The 25,669-nt window shown below is 38.4% G+C and overlaps 1 protein-coding gene across 3 annotated transcripts in view; it reads left to right on the top strand.

Moving 5' to 3' along the window:
• LOC142382227 (netrin receptor UNC5C-like) overlaps window positions 1-25,669 on the top strand; it is a 194,207-nt gene that overhangs the window by 151,661 nt on the left and 16,877 nt on the right. For 2 of the 3 annotated variants that reach the window (XM_075467855.1, XM_075467857.1), the window contains exons 7-12: window positions 105-269; window positions 6,682-6,738; window positions 17,238-17,429; window positions 21,680-21,897; window positions 22,810-22,945; window positions 24,437-24,524. In XM_075467855.1, the coding sequence (XP_075323970.1) occupies window positions 105-269; window positions 6,682-6,738; window positions 17,238-17,429; window positions 21,680-21,897; window positions 22,810-22,945; window positions 24,437-24,524 (856 nt within the window). The remainder of the gene's footprint in view (window positions 1-104; window positions 270-6,681; window positions 6,739-17,237; window positions 17,430-21,679; window positions 21,898-22,809; window positions 22,946-24,436; window positions 24,525-25,669) is intronic. The other variant, XM_075467856.1, reaches the window with a different exon arrangement.

Raw genomic sequence — 25,669 nt, 5'->3', positions numbered from 1 at the left:
TGAAGCCCTTATCTTTTATAACTTGTCTCCTTTTTTTATTTTTATTTTCTTTTTTTTTCACTTTGGGTTTCTCAATCCCTTGGCCCCTCTCCCCTTCCCTTTAGTGGATGGAGAGTGGACAGAGTGGAGTAAGTGGTCTGCCTGTGGAACAGAGTGCACCCAGTGGAGGAGGAGAGAGTGCAACAATCCAGCCCCTAAAAATGGCGGAAAGGACTGCGAGGGGCTGGTGCTCCAGTCTCAAAATTGCACTGACGGACTCTGTATGCAAAGTAAGTTGACAAAATAGTATCTCTTTTAAATGCTATAAAGTTTTGCAACATACCCTAATCAAAAATAATGATTTTGTCCGTTGAAACAAATGCCTTCCAGATTCCAATAAGTGGTTTCAGAGGGAATTGAATCTCAAACAAAGCCTTTTAGAGGGCAACGCAAGCGCTCAAAACTGAAGTTAAATAACCATGATATATGTTTAACTATTTAGGCTTCAAATTCAAGTCCGATCACACACACACGAGTAAATAATGTGGACACAAAATCTTGTGCTCACCTCATAATGTTGGCACAACAAGCAGCTGGCAGATGTCAGCAGTAAAGTACTGCTAACAGCAAAGACAACTTCCCTGAAGATGACTACTCCAAGTGTTGCTCCAGAACGAGCGGTGGACAGATGTTGAAACTACATCCGACAGTCAGGATGTTTTTTAATTTTTTCGTCAGACACATCCAACCAGAATCTTGACATAGATGTTCAAGTAATCAGCCCATGGCCAATTAGCACATAGTTACAGACAGCATTAACAAAGCTATTTCTCATCTCCTGTAGCCATAGTTCTATGTTATTGCTAATGTACACAGAGCTATTATTTTTGCATGATTAAAACAACAGCAATTGAACCAAATAACTGAGTCATTGGAGAGGGTAGCTTTAAGGGATTAGGGCAAACAATGAAACAGTAGCATGTTACAGTTAAACCACCCAGACAAGTCTAACACGATGCTGCATTCAACTCCATTGCACAACAATTACCTTTTGTAATTGTATGCCTATTTAGATTTTGTTTAATCTTTTTTGCTGGACTACTCGCATCCTGATAACAAATACTTTATAGCCTGGTGGTTGGGGATTCCTGGTCTGTACAACTACAACACCAACAAAAAAAATTAAACAAAACAAGATAGAAAAAAATTAGTAAGCCACTGATAAAAGCTTTATCCCTATTAATGTATTGTTTGCTTCAAATAAATCGCTTCCATTGTAAATATTGTGACTTATCTTATACTACAAGAAAACTACATTTTTTATTGTAGCACATATAATTCAAACTGTTTCCAATAACCAAGAACAGGCTGCTGCGGTTTAACAGAGTGGTTTAATGCACACGTTGCCTAATAATAAATCAGCTGCTGTCAAATAATGATACCCTCTAATATATTGATTTGGTACTACTTACTGTAGAATGTTATCGAGAAATAGCTTGTTAGTAAATAATCTTACATTCTAAATCAAAAGCTTGGAATCTACCATGTGATTGGTGATTAGTGTCGATTCTGCTTCCAGCAGTTGATGATTGGCCACAAAAATCTTGATCGGAGCACCCGTATCTATGACACTTAATAAGGACCACACGACTTCTAACCTGTTGTTTTGTTTTTATTTGTCTACCCTTGTTGCAGCAGAGTTAGGCAGTTTTCCTCTCACATCTTCCCATCTTACTTTCTTGTCTCTTTTTCAATGATCATCTTTTCTTTCCTCATTACCTTTAACAATCCTCTCAGCTCACACTTTTCCTTCAACACCCAGCTATTCCTAGCCTCATTTCATCAGTGCTTATTATCAACATTTCTTTGCCTCTTCCTATCAGTCCTGCTGGTTTTATGCCTTCCTCCATGAGTCCTCCTGCACCTTGTTCTCCCTTCAATTGTGATTTGCTTTCACTCTACCATGCGCTTTTTTGCTCCTGTGCATGCTGGAAAGGATTGGTGGGAAAGGTTTCTGAATGTTATTATTAACCTCACTCCTCTCAATGTCTTGCCACTTGCTCAAGTAAAATAAAAAACTGATTTATGTGGGAAATAATGACAAATAATGATGTGGAACAACTGGCTAGTCATTTCTGATATCAGTAAATTTTAAAAACTGCGTTGAAAGTGTGAGCTGAGACATAATGGCCGAATATGGCAGCAGTAGTTTTTCCCAGGTAGAGGCAGTTATATGTGTTGGCTTGTTGCATCAGTGCTTGTTTCTCCATTTTTTCAGAATAATTGGCAGATAAGCATGTGGCCTGGAGAGAGAGAGGGCTTGACACAGTGAGAAGTATAAATAAGATAAAAACAGAAACATTATCTTTTCTCAAACAAGCAGACATTCATTTAAACTAGTTTTCTAAGACATTTTTCTTCAGTTGTGAAAATTCTTTGGGGGCTCGTATAAGAGGACACAGATCCTCTTTCAGTTTGTTTTAATAAGTTCCATAAAAAAGATGAGATGGAAAACATTGTTTGGGCAAAATTGACCTGACCTGATGATATAATAAAGCTGCTGTTGATAGATAGTGACACAGAAGCAAAATACTAGGACTGGGGTCACACATAGACACGCTTATTTAGAAAAAAGATTGGCTGTTGTCACAAAAAGGTCAGAAAATGGTAAGGAAAATAAAACGCTCACATGCTGTTTTCTCCCCCCCCCCCTCTTATTTTAACCTGTCAACTAGTTAGATGACATTTAAACTTTAGTATCAGGGGATTTATTTCCATGCCAGATAGTGGCAGACAGGAGGACTTTAGGACCCTGACACAGCTTTTTTATAGTGTGGCAAGACCACTCCTAAAGTCACGGCGAAAGAAAATATACAGTCTTTCAGTTCTAAGGTTTCAGGACGTAGAAAATCTCAGAAGAATAAAAGCATGTTTCATATTACACTGTATCATTGTTTATTTATCAAAAACTAAACCAAAATGCAGAAGTAGTGTGCAAAATTTTTTTTTACATTATTCACCAGTGGAAAACACTCAAGCCAAACTTCCCAGGAGTCTAACACTCAGCAAGTTCACCCAAAGGTCAGCCCTTGTGATGCAAAAAGTAAAAATGGAAAAAAAAAATTAGACCTACATCTCAGAGTCTACATGTATTAGTCAGCATGTAAGATTCAAAGTTCATGACAGTACAGTTACAAACAGACTGAACAAGTATGACTTGTAAGGGTTGCAGCTGAAAGCCTTAGGTTTCTAAAGTTACATTTGAACAAACCACCAAAGCTGAGACCAAAATGGAGAGCACTATGTTTGTTAAAAACCAAACCAATCATATTTAACACCTCATACCAACTGTCAAGCATTGGGGTGGAGGGGTGATGAGGCTTGTTTTGCAGCCCTAGGAAACGGACACCTTGCAGTCATTGAATCAGCCACTACATGTAGTATTCTGGAGTCAAATGTGAGACCCTCTGTCTTTTAACTAAAGCTGAGGCTGAAAAATCAAAGAATCAACATGTTGCAATGGCTTTTTCAAAGTCAAACCAACCATTCAAACCAATTTAAATGCTATGGTGGGAGAGCTGTGCATAAATTAATGAATAGCAAACCTCAGAGAACTGAATTCCATTGACAACGATGTGACAACAATAATGGAGCCATTTTACGATTTCAAAAGGAAATATTATTGTATTTCCAACTCTAAAAGGTGTTTTTACAAATGACACTGCTTGCTGTTGACTGAGCAGACTTATATTGCCTACACTGATTATTAATTTGATTCGTCCAGAGATGCACATTTAAACACATCGAGCCATTAGGGGCAATTCTCAAAATTTAAGTGTCACATAAACGATGTGGCAGAAGCGCCACGTTAGCCATACTATTCTTACAGATTTGCATTCAAATATGTTTTTCTGCTGACCTTGGATGTCAGGACATAAGCAAAAAAGTTGATATTTCTTCATGACAAAGAGATGCAAAGCAGCTCATTAAACCAATAAATTCTATTTTTTTCAGCTCGCTTACTGATTAAAACTAGATTTGGTTTGCAATTTGATTAAGTAACTGTTTTAAATGTAACCAGCTCATTTCTAACACCGCTTCTGTACCCTCTCACTGTTGGGGGTACACTAAGAAAAACATGGGTTTCGAAATCAGAAGTTTCTCTACATTTTGTCAACAAAGGACTATGATGAAAAATACTTGCATACAGTCGGTAGTCCTATATTCTATATATGTATATCTATATATATAAATATATATATATAGATATACATATCCTATATTTCTGAATGCCAAGAATTGTTGGTTGTAATAAATGAACTTTCAACCCTAACAGTTAGCAAAAGAAAGAAAGAAATAAACAAATAAACTCCCGGCTCGTTATCCATGACTTCTCTCTCCTGGGAGAGGATACTGTAGCGATGATGAGTTAGTCAATGGTCTGTATTATGAGCTATGGAATAATATGATATAATTCCTCAAAAAGATTTGCCGTAGGCGCATTATCGACAGAATTTACTGGATACGCGGCCATGCCTACTCCTAGCCTGGCGTATTGTGTACCGCATCCATGAAAAGGACTCCCTGCGGCCTGTGGGGTATGTGGTCGCACAATCTGAAATATAGCGCAGCAAGGTATAGATTTAGGCTCATTTCCTGTGATTGATTTCCTGTCTTTAAAATGACTGCGCAGACAGGGTTTTATGTCAGCACTAATGTTTCAAGTGTTTCCTGTAGCAATAACAAGAATCCATGAACCATGTGTGTCTTGGTGTACATTTGGCAGTGTCTATGGTTGGTAGAGGTAGTTTCTGCATGCACAGCATTTTCTAGATGGTATATGTACAGGATATTAGAAAGGCATGAAGTCATCCCTGTACTATTTATCCATTTAGTTCATGGCTGCCCTTTAGAAATCTGGTCTTTAAACAGACAGAAAATAGTTAATTGATATGGTATGGCAGTTGCTGGTATTCCATATCCATTTAAACAGCATCTTTGAGGGTTTTAGGGTTTTGAATGAACTGATAAGTCTCTGTGAATTTAGAGTCGGAGTTAATTTTTTAGATAGTGCCCCTGTAATTGACTTTGTGCTCAGAAGCACTTTGCTCTGCTCTCCCTTTTTCCTCCTCTCTCATTCTCTCTCCTTCAATGCCTTCTCTATTAATGTTTTCCGCCGTCTCTCGCTTCCTTCTTCAAAAGTTGTCCAGTTGAACTCTGAGAGTTAGAAATCCATTTGACCCTGCTTCTGTGACCCCTTTCACTTTGTGTTTGTGTTTATCTGAGTTACATCAGTGTAAGAGTGTGTGTGCGACTGTGCGTATGACTTACAGATTTGTTTTCACAGATTTTTTTTCCCTCTTATATTTTGGCTTGTTGATATTCATATGACACATTGATCAGAATTCTTGGAAGAGATTCACTCTGAGCTCAGCTGGATCATCCTTGAGGGCATGACATTTCACTCACAACCTACTTCTTTGTCTATTCATGTGCATGAATATGCATGCAACATAATGGTTCCTCCGGAGCAAATATGACCTGCTGCGCTGGCCCTATAGCCAGAGCAATCACTAATTCTTATGCAACTTTAGTGTTTGGACAGAACGCTGAATTGTATCCTTTATAATGTGAAACAATCAGCAGGTACTGCACAGCATCAAACAACCACTCTCCACATTGAAAGCTCCACTCTTTCCCTTTTTATTCTCTCCCATCGGGGTCATTTAGTCGCATTATTTCCTGCATGGCATGTTTGCTGGTTTCTGCTACTTTTCTTAAATGTTTTGGTCTCATGTGAGCTCCCCTTTGTTTCTTGTTTTAGCTCAAACTGAATCATTTATGCTTCATTTTACTGCCACCGCATTTTAATCATTGTTGTGTGCTTAAACAGTTTTGTTATGATAATCAAAATGTAATGAATATTTGTCATAGCATGTTACTCTTGCTGCCATCCCTGATTCAGACATTTGTTGAATTCAGTCATATTCCTGTAGTCCTCCGTTAAGTCTTCTAATACAACAATAAAAAAAAATTATTTCTTTATTGATAAGAAAAAAGAGTGCCAACAACCACCTAGAATCATCTAATTCACTAAGAGACCTTATCGTTTCGGGGCAAGGCTACCCAGCTCTCCTGCATAGTTAAAAAGAAATATCACATTCCACCTGTCATCTGAACAAGTGTCACAATATGTTTGTATTGCTTGTGATTATCACCCCTATTAACCTTGCCAGTGTTTCTTTCCTTTTAGTGCTGAATCAATGAGTTTTATAGAGTCAGCTGTGCTGGCAAGAAGCTTTTAAGTTCACCATGTTGCTCTGTTACCTTTATGAATTATACAGCAGTATTTCAGTTATACATCACCACATCAGAAGATTTTCTGTGTCATAAACCCTCTGGTTTTAAGTGGACCACTCCATGTGACAGAGCAGCTAGGGTTTCTAAATTTATCCTTTTTTTTTCCGGTTTGATTTTTGTGACTTAATAAGCTTTTTGTGTTTTCTCTGAAACCTCATTTCATATTAATGCGAGCACCGTGGAGTAGCAATAATAAAAGAAAGACTTTAAGCAACACTGGCATCCAAAGATCTCTGTCCTGTCATGTTTGTCCCATTTTATTTGACTTATATGTTTAATTTTCATGTTGTCCCTTTCCTCCCTCCATTCATTCCACCGCTGATTTCTTTTCCTGTCCCAAAGGTTCATTGTTTCAGAAGTCCTCTGGGCCCAAAGAAAAGAGTGAATTGGGAATTCCATGTAAGTTAATGTTTTCTGTTTTAAAATTTAATTTCTTTTTTCTTTTGTCTCACTCATCGTACAGTTTCTTTTGTTGTTTGAGCATCTGCCATTAGCTCATGCGTAGTGTTTATTTTTTTATGGGTCACTCGTCATTTTCTGGATGAAAACTTGTACGATCCATTCGCTTGATGGGCAATCGTTTGTGACTAGAAACGATTCATTTGCAAATGTGAAAAGCACAGCAAATCCTTCAATCAGTAGTTATAGTTCCAGGAATATGCACTTACTTATCAATTATTTAAGCATACCTGTAAAAATCTAATGCAGTCCAATACACAAGCTCTACCATGAATTCTATATGGGGCGGTGAAGGTTGTAAACCACTGGACTGCATTACATTTAAATGTCAATGATGTTTTGTCTCCCTCATTGACTTGTAGTGTATCCTGTTAACATATGTAATATCAAACTAGTAGCCTCTTCACTGCTTTTTTTCTTTTCTTGCTTGTCAAAAATGTCTTTGTCTGTAAATTTGTAAGGCTTATATAATCATACTAAATAATGTAAGGCACAATGCCAAGCGAGGATTCTGTTATCAGGTACGAATGCATGACATGGACACCAGAGCCATATGGGCCAAAAAAAAGTGATATCCATCATGTGTTCTGCAAACACATTCTTGATTCTGACGCAACAATTAGTTATTTCTGGTAACATCTTTGGATTTGACTAATACTTGAGACGAATATTCACCATGACTTAGACATGACTTGTCCGTTTAGCTCATAGAACTCTTTAGCTCAGTTGTGCTAGAACTGTACCATTATGCCAGCAAGAAATAATGCCAATTACACAGAATACAAGCAGCAAATGTAATTTGACAGTATGATTAACAAGAGTAGTTAGTTGTGTATCTTATTGTGCATATGAGCATGCCTTTTGATAAACTATTTCCCAATGATCAGTCAGGTTGTTAGTACTTAATGCTTAAGCCAGGATATCATACTACACTGAAGCTTAAATGGTTTGCTTCACCTGTAGGTCACTTTGGATAAAAAAGAAAAGAAAAGTATGCTAAATTACTTGATGTAATAAGTTGTAAACAGGTTGTAGCCTGACGTAGGTGACATGGATATGCGATGATTGCCAGTCAAAGTTCAGATAGGCAGGGTACTTTTACAGTTTCTATGTTTCTGCTGCCATGGTATGCTGTTGAGAGGAGACTATATTAGTTATAATTGGGGCAAACCTCAAGGTTTGGTGCAAACTCACTATAAAGGTTTTGAATGATCAACAAGATTAAAGAAGTGCTGTTCAAATGCAGTCTATGTACCCTATTAAGATTTTTATTTTTGTCCAAAGCCGGCTGAGCCAACTCGCTCATTTAGATCAGCAAATTTTAGCAATATTTTGTACTGACCTTAATCGAGAAAAAATAATAGACCCCCTCCAGCCAAGAATTCAATATTCATCCAAAACATGAAATGATTAAGGTTCAAGTTCTAATTAAACCAAATAATGCTAGATGTATTTGAACATTTCTCCGCTATTCTCTGGGGAATCGAAGAAACAGCAGAAGCCACAGTTTTGAATTTGTTGTCCCTCAAACCACATGTAAATGCCACACAACTCTTAGCTAATTATGAATAGTTGAAATTTCTACAAAGAATTTAAGGTATTATCAGTGGACAGAACTTTTGAAGCCATTGTCTCATATTTTACTCAAACTCTACAAAACAGAAGATAATGCCAGTTACAGTTACATCATACAACAAGAAAGTGTCAATTGTAGCATTACAGGTTGTACCACAAAGCATAATTGTTAGAATGATCTAGTTTGCTTTTTTGAAAGTAGATCTACATGAATATAACCAGTCTTTCATCAGTGAAAACACAGTCAAAGACACCACAGTTTACTCTTGAAAATGACTGCATAGTTGTGACAGATTCGCTCAATTAACTTGATTCTGTCTTTCTTCGTGTCTTATAGCTGTGAATAAATTCAGCACCAGTTCACTCAATTCTCAATATGTGAGTTTGTTGCAGCCGCGGCTCTTCTGGAGAGTAGCCAGCCAATTTTGATTTATTGCCAAAATTAGACAATTTGGCTTTTAGTAGTTCTAAACTATGTGTTTACAAGCTTCCTGGCTCCCCTAAAGCTCAGTGTGGTGCAACTATTGATAGTGAATAGGCTTAAATTTTATATCACCCACTTATTTGGCACAATTTATTATTAAGGATAATTTACAGTCTCTCAAGTTAACCTTCTTTAGATCGTACTAAGTTGGAAGATTTCAAAGTTTGTTGAATCCTCCTGGGTTACCATCTTGTCAACCTTCTGTTCCTGCCTAACTTTCTTAGTGTTACTGACGCAAAGAGCAGAAATGACAAAAAAATCCAAGACAGACATAAATTGAAAGTTGTGTAGCGTTACCGGGGCAATTATATATATCGAATATAAGGATTTATCTTAAACCTCGAAATTAGGGCACCACCTCGCTGATGTTTAAACTTGCTTTAAGTTACAGTCCAGGGAGGACGACTGTTAAAATCTTACGATCCTGGTATGTTAAATTAATAATCAATTTAATAATCAGTCTCATATCTCGCTACTTTCGTGAAGTTCTCGTTTGGTTGGACAGACATTACGTAAAGAAAGCATACGACACAATCTGTGATTATAACATATATATAGATATATGAACTGTTTATTACAATGATATGATCTTAGACATGAACCTTTAAACAAACAGGAGATGCATGGAATATGGGTGATTATATAAAACACTTAGTGAATATAAAATAAAATATGGGAATGGAGAGATACTGGATTTATTCAAATAGTTTGGGTTGGCTGACTATTTGACGCTAAATACTGACATTTCGGATTAATTTATCATTCTGTGAAAGCCTCGAGACATCCATCAAACCCACTTTAAGGTGAAAACGGGTCGGTCTTACTGTGTTGAAGTTCTGCTTAGTCAGCTCGGAACACGGCAGCGGCCACGCGGCTTCGAGGGGATTTCTCTTCCGCTCTCTGGGCCTTCCTGGTTGTGGTGGCTGACTTTAGTTGCTTCTTTTCACCGGGAGACGGGAACGATGGTGCCGAGGGCTATGGTTAGATGATCAAATCCTTCGAGTGTTGGTTGGTCCGTTGCTGCTTTCTCTGATGAAGTGAACTTAAGTTCACAGAAGATTAATAAAAAGGTTGCTTGGAGTTGGCTTCTTGGTAGGAAAAGGTGATGATGGCGTGAAACAGCGGACGTTAGGACGTGCGACGTAAAAGGACATGGATGGCGAGGGACAAACAAAAACACGTAAAACGTGCATCTTCAGAGTATTTCAATCTGTTTCTTTGTTCGGGTCTTCCTCGTTTTCCTTGGGTCCTTCTTTGGTCATGGAGGGCTTCATCCTCTCGTCTTTCCTTGGGTCCTGCTTCTGCACGGCTCATACTCTCATCTTTCCGTGCTCTTCAAATCTCTCTGAGCAACTCATCTGATCAATTCTCCATTGTTCTTCTCTGACCTGTTCTCTCTCTGAAAACAAGAGCGTGCTTCTGGAAAGCAACAAGAGCCAAGAAACAAGAGAACTAGAGAGCGTGTTTTTCGCGGGTTCCGGGTTTTGACTCTCGGAGGCGGGGCTTACACTACTTTTTCAGCCAATGATATGCTTGAACTGTGTGCATGTCTGCCTTGGTGTCTGTGTAAGGTGATCTGTTTTACGTGGGGATTTCTGGATGAGACAAAGAAACTCTGTGTTTCTCCATTACTCTGTCTCATAGAACATTTGTCTCAGTGATTCCGAAAACACCACATCTTGTTAAGATATGCAGATTAAAGATATAACATAGACTTGTGATATAAAGACATCAAAATAACACACATGATAAAGACAATTATGACTTCAAAATTCAGATGGATATCTATAAAATCGTGACATATGAATAGGCAACCACACAATGTTAATTTTCTGTGTTAACAATGGGGATACCAAACAAATAACAAATAGATACTGAAGGGACATCGTTAGAAGTTAATAGTTGCATATATCTTGTCCATTTGTCCTCTGGGATTTAAATGTTCAACTAATCAACACTGCAGACCACTAGGGGGCAATGTGGTTCCATCAGGCAGGTTGGGCATTTTCAACCAAGATCAGTTCTTTGTCAATATTTAAGCCAGAATCGTACAAATTGTCTCAATATGCGTCTTGTGATCAAGCTGGAAACCTGAAAGAAATTGTATACGGTTATCAAACACATTTAATATAGTTTTAAGATTCGACTAAAAGTGAGCCTTAGTGAAGTCTTCTCAGTTCGTATGTAGCCATCTGGTCTCTTTCTCTGGGGGAGAGGGCGTTAACATGTCAATTCGATTCATGGTGAAGATAAGATAGTGAGGCCTCCAACATCTCCAACAGAAAGGTTCTTTGTTCATTCGAGTTTTCCAATTTTTATTGCAAGCGTCTGTTGCGAGTTCGACTCCCCAAAAGCTCTTAAGAGGGTAGAAGGTTAACGTAAATTAGGCAGTTTCTGTCTCTTTTTCCTTTGTGGAAAGAAAATGAAGATCTGGTTTATATCCACATACGTAAACATCCCCCACAGGAATGTTGGTTTTGTCAAAGTTTGAAAACTCTTAATCCACACGGCACTGTGACTGCTACAGTTGCAAGAAGGAAAAAATCTCCACCAGCTTTATTATTTTCATTTTTACTTCTGTCATTGTTGGAGCCCCTGTTTTATTTTCAAACCAACGAGTGCCTGTAATCAGTTCTAATGACTCCTGTTTATGGTGTGGTGACACAGTTTCATCGTACTGGAACGTTTTGGAATATAAACTATCTGCATGGGTGGAGCCAAAGATGATACAAAAGCAGGTATATATCATTAAAAAAAAAAAAAATCATTCTTTTTCTAATATTTGATTAGAAACAAAATGACTGAATTCATTTTCTGAGGGTATGATCACCTTACATTTTTATATATGGGTTTAATCATCCATTTAATTTTACAGAACTACCCTTTAATTGCCCTTTTGGCTATAACGTAGCCACAGACACACTCCCTCTAGCTTAAGATCAGTTCTGTTTTTCTTTTCCTTTTTTTCTCCCAATCCTACTATGGAAGATAAACATAGACACACTTACTAATGACTGCTTTCTCACTTACTCTCTATTTTCTATTCAACCCTGATAGTTACTTCAGGCGGATGTGTCTGCCAGGCATGCATTATGGGTGGTGTTTGCATGTTTGCGCCAAGCAAGATCAAAAAGGCAGTTGAATGGGTTTCAAGTTTCGATTGTCCACAGCTCTGCTTTGGATGCAAATCACAGAGAAGATTGAGAAGCTAAACTGAGTTATCCTTGTTTCTCCTCTTGTTTATATCCTCTCTGTGGCAGATTGGACAGATTCTGAGAACGACAAAAAGCTCAGCCAATCAATAGACAGTGATCCATGCTAAATGAGGATGAGCTGGGGCTTCTGTTCCGCAAGCCCATGTGTAAAATTAACTGCGTGTGAGAGAGAGAGTGCATGTAATTGCTGGACATTGTTGAAGCTCCTGGTTGATGCACATGTAAATACACACGAGTAGTCACACTCACACTTTACACTGCATCCCTGAAGTCCCAGCTAAAGATGAATTAAGCTTTGCCAGTTATTATATCCTTTATTTCAGCATCAGTAAGTCCACACACACACTAGCTCGCTCACTCATTTTGTGTACTTAGAATGTGCTCGCCAAGCAAACATAATATGGCACGCTGGCAAAATTAGTTTGGGCTTGCAACTGAAAACTATTTACCTAACCAAAACCACTACTTTCCTTTGCCTAATCTTTACCCTAACCCTGAACCTTAATATATCCACAAATATGATGATTCATTTCAATTTTAAAACTTAGACTTTTACTTTGTGCAGTGTTATTTTTTCTCCCCATAAAGAAGACTATAATGTGACTGTTTACAGATCTGAGTCTCAACACTAGTAATTCCTGAACAACACACACACATTTCCAATAACATCTACATACACGTGTGAAAAACAATGCAGAACAAAAAACTAATTTACATATGCAGTGCTGTATCTGGGGGTGTGAGCGTGTGAATGTGTGTGTGTGCACGTCCTGACCTTTAGTACAGAACATTCTGCTTCCTATACAGAGCTGTCAGGTAGCTCTTGCTGGGCCATCACAGATGGGATGTTTGAATGTTTCCTCCCTTCCCTGGTGATTTATTCTTTATTCAATTCCTCTCTGGTGTGTTCACTGAAAGGCACATATTTTTCATCTAAATCCAATTTAGCTGGTCTTTCTGGTGAGTGCTTCTAGCTTGAAAGGGCTTGTCAGGTACACAGGAGGAAAAGCTCAGGAGATAGCCCACTGATGTATAAACGCTAACATGGTGCGCGTGTCTGTCCTTGCATTCATTGTGTTGGTGCTTGTAGAAATGCTCATAAAATGTACATAGGTGTACCCCTATCACAAACTTCAACCTCTATCTATTCTCCAGTGGTCAAACTGCGTGCCTTCCTCATTCTATCGCCAGTGATTTTGTCATTCTTGCTTCGCAGAGCACGCTAAGACACGCTTTGCACTCATCTAGGTTTGGTCAGAAGTGCACACACACGTACAGTTCCTCTTCCTGCACACATCTTGTCAGAAACGTCAGCCATTTATACAAGGCTTTTGCGCTATGAAAGATCATCAGAATTAAAGTTTTGTCAGTTCTCAGCCGAAGCAGCATTTTGCCAACTCTTCAAAGGCACAATGGAAATTAAAAACTAAATAAGTGCTCATAGAAAACTACTGTACATTAATTATTTTTCTCCTAATTCTAAAACTGTCAACAACAGTGGGACAAAGCACTAAAATATAGAGGACATTCAGTGGGGTTACATGGCACTGAAAGGATCAGATTATTGGCTAAATTACAATAAGACTGAGTTATTAAATTCATGTAGACACCTTAATCGGACAAGAAATTGGATCGGATTATTCGCGATCGTATTAAGACCCCGAGATAACTCGGTTGAAAGTCAAATTAAATGTGCTTGGAGACGGGTGAAGCACGTGGAGAATTAGACTTTGCGTTCTGCGCATGCTCAAGATTTTTTCCCGGGGTCGTGAACCGGAAGTCAGAAGAGACGATATCACTGTTGTTGTCGCCGTCGGAAAGAAACAAACAACGCGATGGAGAATGCGTCGTTGTGCATCACGTTTGTGCAATAAGCAGCTCATCACAAACGAATGTAGAGGGACGTAGCTTCATCTTGCTGTTCGTTCGCCATTTTCTCGAATACCTGAGTTTGTTGTTGTTGTTGTTGCTGGTGAAGCGGTCAACCGGAAGTGGATCTATTAGCAATAGTTGAAATGGGTACAGCGCCACCTATCGTACCGGAGTATGACATGCTTTATGCCTCTGATCCGATTCATTCACCGCCATATATCCGAGGATAATTACCCTTGCTCAAATAAGGAGCAACTCAGTCTTATTCTAATTTAGTCAATAATCTGATCCTTTCAGTGCCATGTAACCCCACTGATTGTTAAGTCTGAGCTCAAACAATGACATTTTAATTTGAACTAATGTAGGCTTTTTATAAAAAAGGTTTTTAAATGACAATTAACTCCTGCATGTACATTTTCCTTTTCTCTGTCATTAATTTCCTTTCAACTAATAATTTTACGACAGATCTTAGTTGCATTAGCATGGTTATCAATCAGTCAGTCAGTGAGATATCAATAAAGAGTTATGAGATCGATTTGATTTAAAAACCTGTACAATATTGTTTTGAGCTTCATTTTTAAACAACATGACACATTTTTCACAGTGGAGTGCTTACTTGTAAGGTGGAAACTAGAAACTGGAAGTGAGGGGAGTTGAAGCAAATACAAAAAGAAGAAAGAAATCATTTGATATCCAGCAGTTGTATGTAGGTTATTCAGGCAGGTAGAAGCTCTAATGGGACACAATCTTCCATTCCTCTACTATTCAAACAGATGGAGACAGAGGGAGTCTGAGAGAGGAGTGTGTTTTATGGAGGGAAATAACAAAGAAGGAGAGATGGGATATAAACTGATAGACGTTGAAGAAAGGCTTTTGAAATCCTGTGGTAGTAAATATGTTACAGTTTGTACACATGCACACGCAAACGCACATTTTGAGAGCACAGCATGTTTTAGCCTAGTTAATGTACCTAAAGTGTCCCAAAACACCTTGTTTGAAAATAAGATGAGGAAGAAAAGTGATTGTACTTGCTCTGAAGTTATAGACACTCAAGTTATTATAGAACCAAAAATCCCTTACATAGATAAGGGATTATGATGATCATAAGTACCATCAAGGAGTTGGTGCTTAAGGTTATTATCTAATTCAAATCCCTTTTGCCAAATGGAGGGATTTTGATAACAGGACAACTTTGTGCACTTAGGGCATCCGAGAGTTTAGCAAAAATAAAGGGAAGCAGAACGACATGTGAGAAAACCCTTTTGGGTTCAACTCTGAAGATTTATAGGTAGTGCTCCAATTTTGATCTTATATTGGGCAGCATTTTGAGTTGCTATGAAACAAAATAAATAGATAATCACAGTGTCTTTAATGTTGTCTTTAAGGACAGAAAAAAGGGTTTGAAATGTGCACCACAAAAATGTCTCATTTCTGCTGCCGCAGTGTAGTTTGTGCATCACAAAGCAAGCTAATGTAAGCAAGACAGCTCTGAATGTAAGACATTAAAGCATTTGCCCAAAAAACATGCTAAGAAAATAAGATAAGGGAACTACGGTAAAAAAAAAAGCTATATATATATATATATATATATATATATATATATTTATCTATAGTAATGATAATGAATATTATTATCAGTGATTAATTTGCAAAATGTTCTCTGTATTTTTAAATTTTTTTGCTTTTACTTGTCAAGAAGTGAAAAGTGCCCTCACTCACATGCAGCCTAACAGCCAGAATAAGTGGTAGAAAATGGAAGGATGGTTGGACAGCAGTGCCAAGGAATATAAATTACATGAGTAGATTAATTTATCAGCTCATCTGCAATTGATTCAGTGTCTGGAATGAATTTTGGTCATAGTTAGATAAGAAAAACGTCACCTTAAAACACAATTTGTGGGAACTTGCTATTAATAAGAAAAATGCACCCAGAGAGATTAGCTTCATCAGCATCTCAGACTTGACTGAACTTGTCCCTGAGCAGCATGTGAAGGCAAAGCATGACCGTCGTCTCCCCAGAGACAGTGGAAGTGGTTCATAGCTCCCTCAAGTGGCAACTCAGTAACTAACATACGAGTGACCTATGTTCTGTGATTGTGTGAACCATCCTTTGGCATATGTGAACAGACATGCTTATGTGCCTCATCAAAGGATTCTCTCATGCATAGCCGAGTTAATGCTTGCTGAACTTGCTGTGATGTGACAACAACAAATCCTTCAGCAAATGACTCAGGCTGCTTGTTGCTTAAAGCCTGTTATCAGCCTCTCAACTTTAAGGGTGGATTAAAAAGAGGATTCCTTTACTTTTCTGTCCTCTTAATAGCTGCAAACAAATCCCCTCCCAGTAGCTTCAGAGGACATGATTATATGAACATTGCTTCAAGTGTAAGACTCAAAAAACTTTCACGCACTTTCATGTTAAATATGTAGGCTTGTTTGTTCAGCTGCTTTGAAGTTTAAATGTGTTTCTTCTTTTTTTTTTTGCCCCGTTTCTCTCTTCTTTTCTTTCTCCTGCTTTCCCCTCTACATTGTACTCTACTTGTTTCCGATCACCACCATGTTTCCTTCTCTACTTTCATCTTATGTTATCCACCACCCTATCTTTAAGTAACCCTCTTTTTTTCAGATTCCTCTCCACGGACCTGCTTTCCCTCATATTACCTCCTCATCTTTGTCTCCCTAAATGAACTCCTTTAATCCATTTCTCATTTCTTCCCCTCTCCATCCTTGAATGTGTCCCATACGGTATGTTTCACTATTCGCATTACCCACAAGTTAAAATTTCAGCTCCCTCTTCTTCTTTAAAATATGCATCATGAATGATGATTCCACCTTGTTCTCATGGAAACACCATTAAAGCCCCAGCCAAATTGAAAAAGGATGTTAGGAACCCTGTAAAATAATTAACAGCCTTATTAACTTTTAAGAGTTGCTGTCATTCTTTTTATGAAACCTGTCTCTGTCTCTCTGTATCTATTTCTAGACAAATTATCATATAACCCAAGCTCGAGGGCTGTTTGAAAGTTTAATTTAAAATATAACCTATAGAGAGTGTCTTTTGCATCTGAATGACGGCCTGAAGTGAACGTGAACTATGTCGAACAATAAAAAGCTTCCTTTAGTCTCTGCCACAGGAATGTTGCGCCATGGGAATTATCATTTTTGGGGTTGTTTGTTGCTACTTTTATGTCTGCTAATCGCCTCCTTTCCAGAAGATCTTTTGGCTCCTGATTCATGTTCACTGTAAGAAAATCTTTAACATTTTTGGGTGCCTTTCTTTCTGTTCTCTCCAGCTGCCCCAAGTACAGATGATGTTGCACTCTACGTGGGCATCGTCATCGCAGTGATTATGTGCCTGGTCATCTCTGTCATCGTGGCACTCTTTGTGTATCGCAAGACACACCGTGACTTTGACTCTGACATCATTGACACGTCGGCGCTAAATGGAGGCTTCCAGTCTGTAAATATTAAGACGGCCAGATCAGGTAAAGAATGTTTCATAGTTTGACTCCTGATTCTGGGTGTGAATTAGTACTTAAACTGCATGGGCATCTATATTGTGGAATACTTACTGTAGAATGTACTCTCAGGTGAAAAAAAAAAAGAAAAAAAAGGCACATGAAATTATTTACTCAACTCAGCAAATGTGTGAAATTCAGGAGTTCATATGCTGTAGCCTGTCTTGCCAACTCACTGCTCCTGAGGTTGGAAGGTCATTGAAAAAAATGGCTACCACAGCACTGATGTAAGGATCGTGTTTTTGATACCTAGTGTACATTTGATCCATTTACTTTTGGTTTTGCAGTTGATTAAGGCCACTAAAGACCTTGAAATGACATGCACAAGTCCTATTGTAATCACTCACACAAGCTGGATCTCCACGTACTTAACGCTTATTGATTTGTGGATAGTTGTATGTCTGATGTCAGTGTGCTGTTTTTCTCAACAGGTAGCTCTCAATCACTGTTTGAATCAAAGGAGAAAAGCAAATGAACAGATTGCTGCCAGTGTAGGCTACAGTAAAAATAAACAAAAGCCATGAGTACTTCTGATTGCCATATTCTCTGTCCTTCATCCTGTTTTCAACAACCCAAGTGTTGCCATTTTTTCTTTTGTCCAATTTAACTTTTTCAAAAAGCTATTAAAACACACTATATTGAATTAGAAACGTGATCTCCTCCTCTCCCCATGTTAACACAGCTCTTCTTTTTCTTTTTGTGGTTACGATTTAGCTGTCCAAGGGCCCTTAAACTTACTCTGAAGACTACTCAGGATAGACACTTCACAGCAAATGTCTGCTTCTTCTCAGAATGAACTCTATGGATTCCGTTTCTCCAAATCTTTGCATCACTGCACACTTCAGTGAAATAGATAGGAAGATATGAAGCTTTACAGTTGAATACAGGAAAACAGCTTCCACATGTCCATGTGAATAACTTTACCTGCGTCATCCACTTCAAGGCATTTATTCTAGTGCCATTTTGTTCCCTTCCTAAACCCTGTGCTGTCAATCCCTGATGGTTTCTATGAATCTTTCTCTTCCAGAAACTGCTTTTTTCCTTCAAGAAGTTTCTCTCTGTCACTCCCCCTCAGTCTCTAGCTATTTTTTTCCCTCTACCTTCCCATCTGCACACTAAGGGCAATCAAACTTCCTGTTTATCAGCATCCTCCTCTCTTCATCCTAGCCTCAGCGTCTCTGTCTTCACTTTACCATGTCTCAGTCTCTCCCATCACAAGGACTCCAGCCACAAAAGACTCCCTTAGTGTTTGTCTTCCTGTTAAATTGGAGCTATATTTTACCCTCTGCTGTGTGTGCTGTCATCTCGTTCTCTCTGCACACACATCCAACCAAGCAAAAAGCACCACCAGAGAAGTTTGTGGACCTTAAAACTCTTTGGTTCTGACTCATTTTGAAGTACACCAAACTTTATTATGCACGTTCCCGGGCCTGAAACTGCCCTCGAGTGCCCGGAGGCTGAGATACAGCATTTCATAACTTTGGTCTCCTCTCTGGCACAACACCATTTTGCTTTATGGTACCGTGGAACACACCAGCAACTAGATGAAAATACACTTTCACCACTGTTGCCGTTTCAAATAAAGTTGGGAGAAAAAGACAGTGATTTCATGACAAAAAATCATAGTGTAAGAAGATACACTGTAAAAAAACGTATTATTTTTTTGTCCTGTAACATAACTACCTCGTCTCTTGACATTTTTGTCAGTGTCTAGTGCACGACAACAAATTCTTTACATGTGATAGGCTTTTCCACCCAAACCGAACAAAAGAGATCCATGTAAGGCACATACGCACACTGACATGAACCTCAACACTCACACAAAACTGAATTAAATACTGGACTGCGAAGGAAATAGCTTGAAATGAACTTGTCATTGAATCATATCAAATTTTATGAATCACTTAAACTCAATTTCAATGATTTCAAAAACAGCTATAACAAGGAAATATTCAACACCACTGTGTATAAACTAAGGACACAGATAGTTGAAGTTTAGATAGCGAAATCTGTTCCCATTGTCCCAGTTTGAGCCTAGTTTGTCAGATATTTTTTCAGACGTTTTTAACGTCTGGATGGTGAGCAGACCAATTTACCCCCAAGATTTCTCCTGCATTAGTAAAGCCGTGCAATTGTATTGTGTGCAGAATGTGGTTTGAAATTGTCCTGCTTGAATAAGCAAGGCCTTCCATGAAAGAGATACAATCTGGATGGCAGCATGTGTTGCTCCAACACTCTTACACACTGTTCGGCATGATGGATGCCTTTATAGATGTGCAAGTTCCCCTCGCAGTGTGCACTGATCCATTTCATGTAGCCTGTCTCACTGTTATGATACAATTGTAAGCAAAACTTCAAAATGAGCATTAAGAAAAAAAGTTTAAAAAAAACATTTAAACATTTCTTATTGTCAAAATGTGATATTTAATTTCTGGTACTGTTTTGGATGAAATGCAACTCATTGCATTTTTCATTCAGGCTTTAAACAGCATTCAGTTGTTTTTTAAAAGTGGGTTTCAGTCAAAAAGAAATTAGGAAAGGTATTAGAAAAAGAACACCTACTGAGACAGAATGTAGCTTTTGTCCTCATAGATTTTGTGTTTGCCTTGTTTAGGCACTTTCTAATATTCTAACTGCAATTCTGTCAGCCTTGGGGTCTGTGTCTATGTGCTAATTTGTAGGCGGATGATTAAAATTCAAAATATATTATAAAGCAAAAGCAAGGAAGTGCGGTCACAGGGGGTACGATGCAAATGAGTAAATGGCAAGCTGTAAATAATCATATGTATTCAAGGGTGAATGTCTTTGCACGTGAAGAGAAGAGTTGACATGTTATCCGTAAAGCATTAGGATGCTTGTCACTGCACTGAGGGACCATCTCTGATTGCTATTAATGAAGAATTATGTCCTTCTATATGTCTCTCTGTCTCCTCCTCGCTATTGTGTTCCGTTAGTTGTTAATTAAATTCTCAGCAGGGAGGATTTGACAAGAGATTTGGCCCGCTGGCTTTAAGGATAAACAGCGTGGTGATAAAGAATGGAAAGGAGTGATAGTTGACAGGTGTGTCTGTGTGGGTGGGAGGGAGAGGGTGATGATGAGTGATTTTAAAATTAGAATGGATGGTCTCTCAGAGAGAACTGCAAGGCTTCAGGACCTTGTATGGTTGGCTTTACAAATCTATATTTAGCAGAAAACCGGAGAAAACTCTCTTTTCAGGGTTTCGACTTCCATGTTCTCCCGTTTACACCTATGTTCTCAATCCCAATTAAATCTTGGGTTTTGTAATGGGAAGCTTGATAAAGTCAAAGGCCCAATCCCAAATCCTTTAGCAGTTATTTGTCCATCCAGATGACATCCAGTACCTAGATAAAAGCTAGATGACCACTCATCCTTGATTCCGAGAAGAAAATGAGCATCTTGTCATTGGCAAACATATGAATAGGGTCGGGGGGGATTGGGTCAAAGGAGGCCTTGTTAGATCTCTCCCCTTTGAGCAAGTTGCCTGCAACTAGTTGGAGGCAACTTGCAGATGGCTCTGCAAAAATAGACTAGACTTAGAGAGTGAGCTTAATCTTAGGGCCACTTAGAGGACAGTTTATTTACTTTTAAAAAATAAATCCAACGAGCAAAATGTGGCTGCCGTATCTGTCCAGGTTTCTAAAGAACTGAGACTAAGATTCTGGTGCATGGAACTGCAAATATTTTATTTTATGATACCAAAATATGTGCTGTAAAATTGGTCACTGGGTGCTGATTTTAAAGTTTGCTTAGAAAGTGCACATTGTACATAATCTTTTCCCTTTTTTAATAAATAAGCCTCATATGCGGTATCATGATGTATATATTTTGATAAACATATTGCAACGATTCTTTAAAGCAGAGATTTATACTCTTCTATAACAATGTAGTTTCACTGTATTTAAAGTTCATATACTTTTGGCCATACATCATTGAAGTGCGACAGCTTCTTTTCTGTGCGCAGTCAGTGACTTACAGCAGCTTTAGGAGCTGCAGGACGCCATGGAGCTATGCTGCTCTGTTATTCATTAGCAAGATTAAGGCAAAACATAGAAACTGTTTAACATATTTCACGATCAAACGTTTTCTTTGTTTAAAAGTTGAAATGCCTTTGCTCTCATGCTGTATCTTCATCTCATCTCATCTCATCACTTGTATTACTTTAACAAATTCCTTTCTTTCTGCCCATTTCTCGTAGCCGATCTCCTGACAGCCCCTCCTGACCTGACAAATGCCGCTGCCATGTATCGCGGTCCAGTTTATGCCCTTCATGACGTGTCAGATAAAATTCCAATGACCAACTCTCCTCTCTTGGATCCTCTTCCTAACTTGAAGATCAAAGTGTACAACTCATCTGGTCTTGTCACACCACAGGATGACCTTGGAGGAGATTTCACATCAAAATTGTCTCCTAAGGTAAATGTTACGGTTGCGTCAACTAAAAATACCAGTATTTTTAATCTCCATTTCATTTTTCTTCTCCTGTAATGCATCATATTTACAGTAAACACTTGTGGGATACTCTATCATTCTGTCAGAACACACAGAAAAGAACTAAAGCATCCAGCTATTCCCAGTCAAACAAAAACACTTTTAGAAAACATGCACCTCAGTGCCCCAGTTTCCTCCCTCTGCTCTGTCAACTACATGGCATGAATACCAGAGCCAGTTGTCACAAACACAGATAAAACCCCTCAGTTTCATCACATTTCCAGTCCTGAGGCAGTACAAGAGCTGAACTCCCCATCATTGAGCTTCACTGATCTGTGGCATCATTTGATGGTTTTGTCAGTTATTTTTTGTGCGGTTTTTTTTTTGTTTTCGTTTCTCTTTTGAACTTGTTCTGTGTCAAACGACTGTCCTTGATTCTCAAATTCGACGATTTGTTTCAGTCGTAGTAACTTTTCTGTCACTGGCACACTCGAGTAAGTTCTTGTTGGCTTCGTGTTAATCAGATGAAAACTATTCAGCATTAAGTCTATCGTTTACATCAGAGCAGGTGGTGTTTTAACATTTACGTCTAAGGTAGTTATGGGTCTAATGTAAATCCACTGTCTTTTCCCAGACGGCCTGCCCTATGGCATCGCTCTTAGACAGATGCATATGTTCCTTGTAACATATTCGTAAATGTTTAGAAAAATATCAAACAGACGAAAACACATTGCTTTGGTAAATACTGTAAACTTGATCTACGTTATAGGTCAATTATAAAAAGGTAACTTAGCATCCTAATTTGTGATTTAAATTAAGCTAAGTCACACCCTTTACCTCTTACTGTGCCTTTGTCTTGTTATCACTCTAACTCCTGCCCTTTCCTTTGTTTTCTAGATTACCCAGTCTCTTTTGGAAAATAGTGACACCATGAACCTTCGCAACCAGAGCTTGGCCCGGACTCGAGATCCTTCGTGTACTGCTCACGGGTCCTTCAACAGTCAGGGAGGACACCTCATTGTGCCCAACTCTGGTAAACTTTGCGCACGCACGGAACAGCTCATAATATTCTATTCTGGTTGATTTTCAGTGGTTACACTTTAACCTTGAAGATGCTTACAACTTCTCCCGTAATGATTTGAAAACAAAGATGAGAAAAATCTTCAAAGATCTTTTTTTTGTTGTTATGCTTTTATTTCTGACTGAAAATAACAATACATTAATTAACTGCTACTAATGGGAAGAAAGGCATCAAAGTTAGGATTTTTCCAACGAGAGTCTTAAGTTGAATACATTAAAAAAAAGCACATATCATATAGGGAAAGTAAATACATCTTTTGAATCTGGGGTTTCAAACTAGACGCCAATGATTAGCGGCTTCTGTGGGGAGGGGAATGTGGAAATGTTCTTATTTGCACCTCTTGCGACTTCCAAATATCTCCTGTTCTCTTTGGTGTTAAAGCGTGTGGTGTCATGCCACAACATAATGAAACTTTTAATGTCTTAAGAGAAAAAATTGTTAATGTATGAGTCTGTCAGAATATTTAAAAACATGTCCAAACAAATTCTATCTATAAAGCAATAGAGTTCGAACGACTTGTCACATTCGCAAATTCAGCCCGAAAGCAGAGAGCATCTTGCTAAATGTAGTCTCTGTGTGTTTACATCAATGTAATTTTGCAACAGTCGATGTCAAAGTACTTTGAATAGAGTGAGAGAGATTGTACATGTTTGACCTGTATGGGAGACACTTTTATTTGAAATTTTTAGGGACAATACATTTAAAAAACAACGTTACATTCAGAAAAATTCCACCATTGCGATCTATGTAGGACTTCTAGCCGTGGCTAATTTGCAGACCTTGTCTTGTTTGGCTTTAACACACAAAACAAAAAAACACACCAACCGGGAAAAAAAAAAAACATAAAGACATCAAAAACCCATAAAATTGATACAATAAAGATTAAAAGGTATCATCCGAATTGGGCATTAAAAAAAAAAAGACAGCTGTTTGCCAAAGGATATATAGACAAAAACCAGGTCAGGAGGAATACTGTGCTCTGGACAAATGAATCAAAGACATATACAGTACATGTTTGTATGTATATATACTAACAGTGGAGTTTGGTGGTTGAAATGTTATGGGTTGGAAAGGCTTCACTGCCTTAGAGACCAGTCAGCTTTCAGGTATTCATTGATGCAATTATAAATGTTGCATCATGTCAGAGGATAATGTCAGACCATCTGTCCAAAAGGTGAAGCTGCCCTAGAAGTGGACTTATTCGTTGAAAAGCAAATATTCTTAAAAAAAAGTATTTAAGTGTTTTTTTTTTTTTTTCATTATCTTCTTGTAAAGTTCTCAAAGTAGTGCAGCGGAAGCAGGTCTTGCTCGATGATGCCATTGTTCAAAATTTAATCATGACGATAACGTGATAATGAGTTGAGTATTCAATAATTCATCTGTGCTCGGTAAAATGAATAAATCCAGTGAAACTCATTATTTCTGCTTCAACCCACTCTGCAGGTGTGAGCTTGTTGGTTCCAGCAGGTGCTGTCCCTCAGGGTCGGGTGTATGAGATGTATGTCACTGTGCACAGGAAGGACAGCTTGAGGTGGGTTTAGTCTCTTCTTTCCTCAAAATGTCTCATCTGTGGCTTCTTTATTTTCTCCTGTCCACTGTTGTTTTCATTTCTTCTCCTCATCTCTGCATCTCGTTCTGTTTGTTTTGTTTTTCTGTTTCCCTCTGTCAGTTTCCTCTGTCTTTTTCACTGGCAGTGCTTTCTCACACTTGTTTGGTTGCGAGGAGAGTTTTCTACAGTGTGACACTGGATTATGAAGCACAGAAAGAGATCAGTCACATATTAAGCGTTAGCATAGGAAATAAAAACACATCCTCTTTGGGTGTGTCATTCAGCAGAGGTCAGTTGAAGGCACAAGTCATGCGTTAATACCAGAATTACTATTAAATTGAGCAGATTTAAATGTACTCTGTACATGTGTGAGGTAGAAATCTCTGTTGGACACAAAATACAAGGGAAAAGATCTCTGTCTTTCATTTGTTAATAAAGATGTTTGTGAGGTTGGCAGGACACACTGCTGTTGATCCTGCTAATTCCACCAACATTCATTGAGCTCAGTCAAGTCAATAGCATCTTTGCGGCTAAGGGTCAGTGAGAAAATATATTCAATCATATTATAGTTTGTGTGAACCTAACATTTTAAACTTCCCAAAGACTTAAAGGGATAGTTCGCCTCTTTTGACATGAAGCTGTATGACATCCCATACTAGCAATATCATTTCATCATATTATTGAACATTGACTTACCCCCTGCTGCGTCCTGTGAGCCGAGTTCCGGCCTCGTTTTGGCGTTGACGAAAGTAGTCCGGCTAGTTGGCTGGGGTTTAAAAAAAAAAAGCGTTTTGCTTCTCAAAACAATATGCATTCAAAAGAGTAATACATTTGCATCACAAAATCGTTCTCCAGGAAAAAGTCAGACCTCACAATCGCTTGGCGCTATTTTCTCTCCCTTCGTATCACTGCGTGCGTCCACCTGCTGACAGCCGCGCCTGTTACGGTGTTCAATGCTCGGAAGCAGGGGACTGCTCGGTCTGCTCGTCGGTCTGCACGGTCTACACAGCACGCAGTGATACGAAGGTAGAGAAAATAGCGCCAAGCGATTGTGAGGTCTGACTTTTTGCTGGCGTACTCTTTTGAACGCATATTGTTTTGAGAAGCAAAACACTTTATTTTTTAAG

Source organism: Odontesthes bonariensis, chromosome 6, assembly GCF_027942865.1.
Source record: "Odontesthes bonariensis isolate fOdoBon6 chromosome 6, fOdoBon6.hap1, whole genome shotgun sequence".
In the NCBI taxonomy this organism is placed as follows: Eukaryota; Metazoa; Chordata; class Actinopteri; order Atheriniformes; family Atherinopsidae; genus Odontesthes; species Odontesthes bonariensis.
The sequence above is the reverse complement of the archived record's forward strand: the minus strand, read 5'-3'. Positions and strand labels throughout refer to the sequence as shown.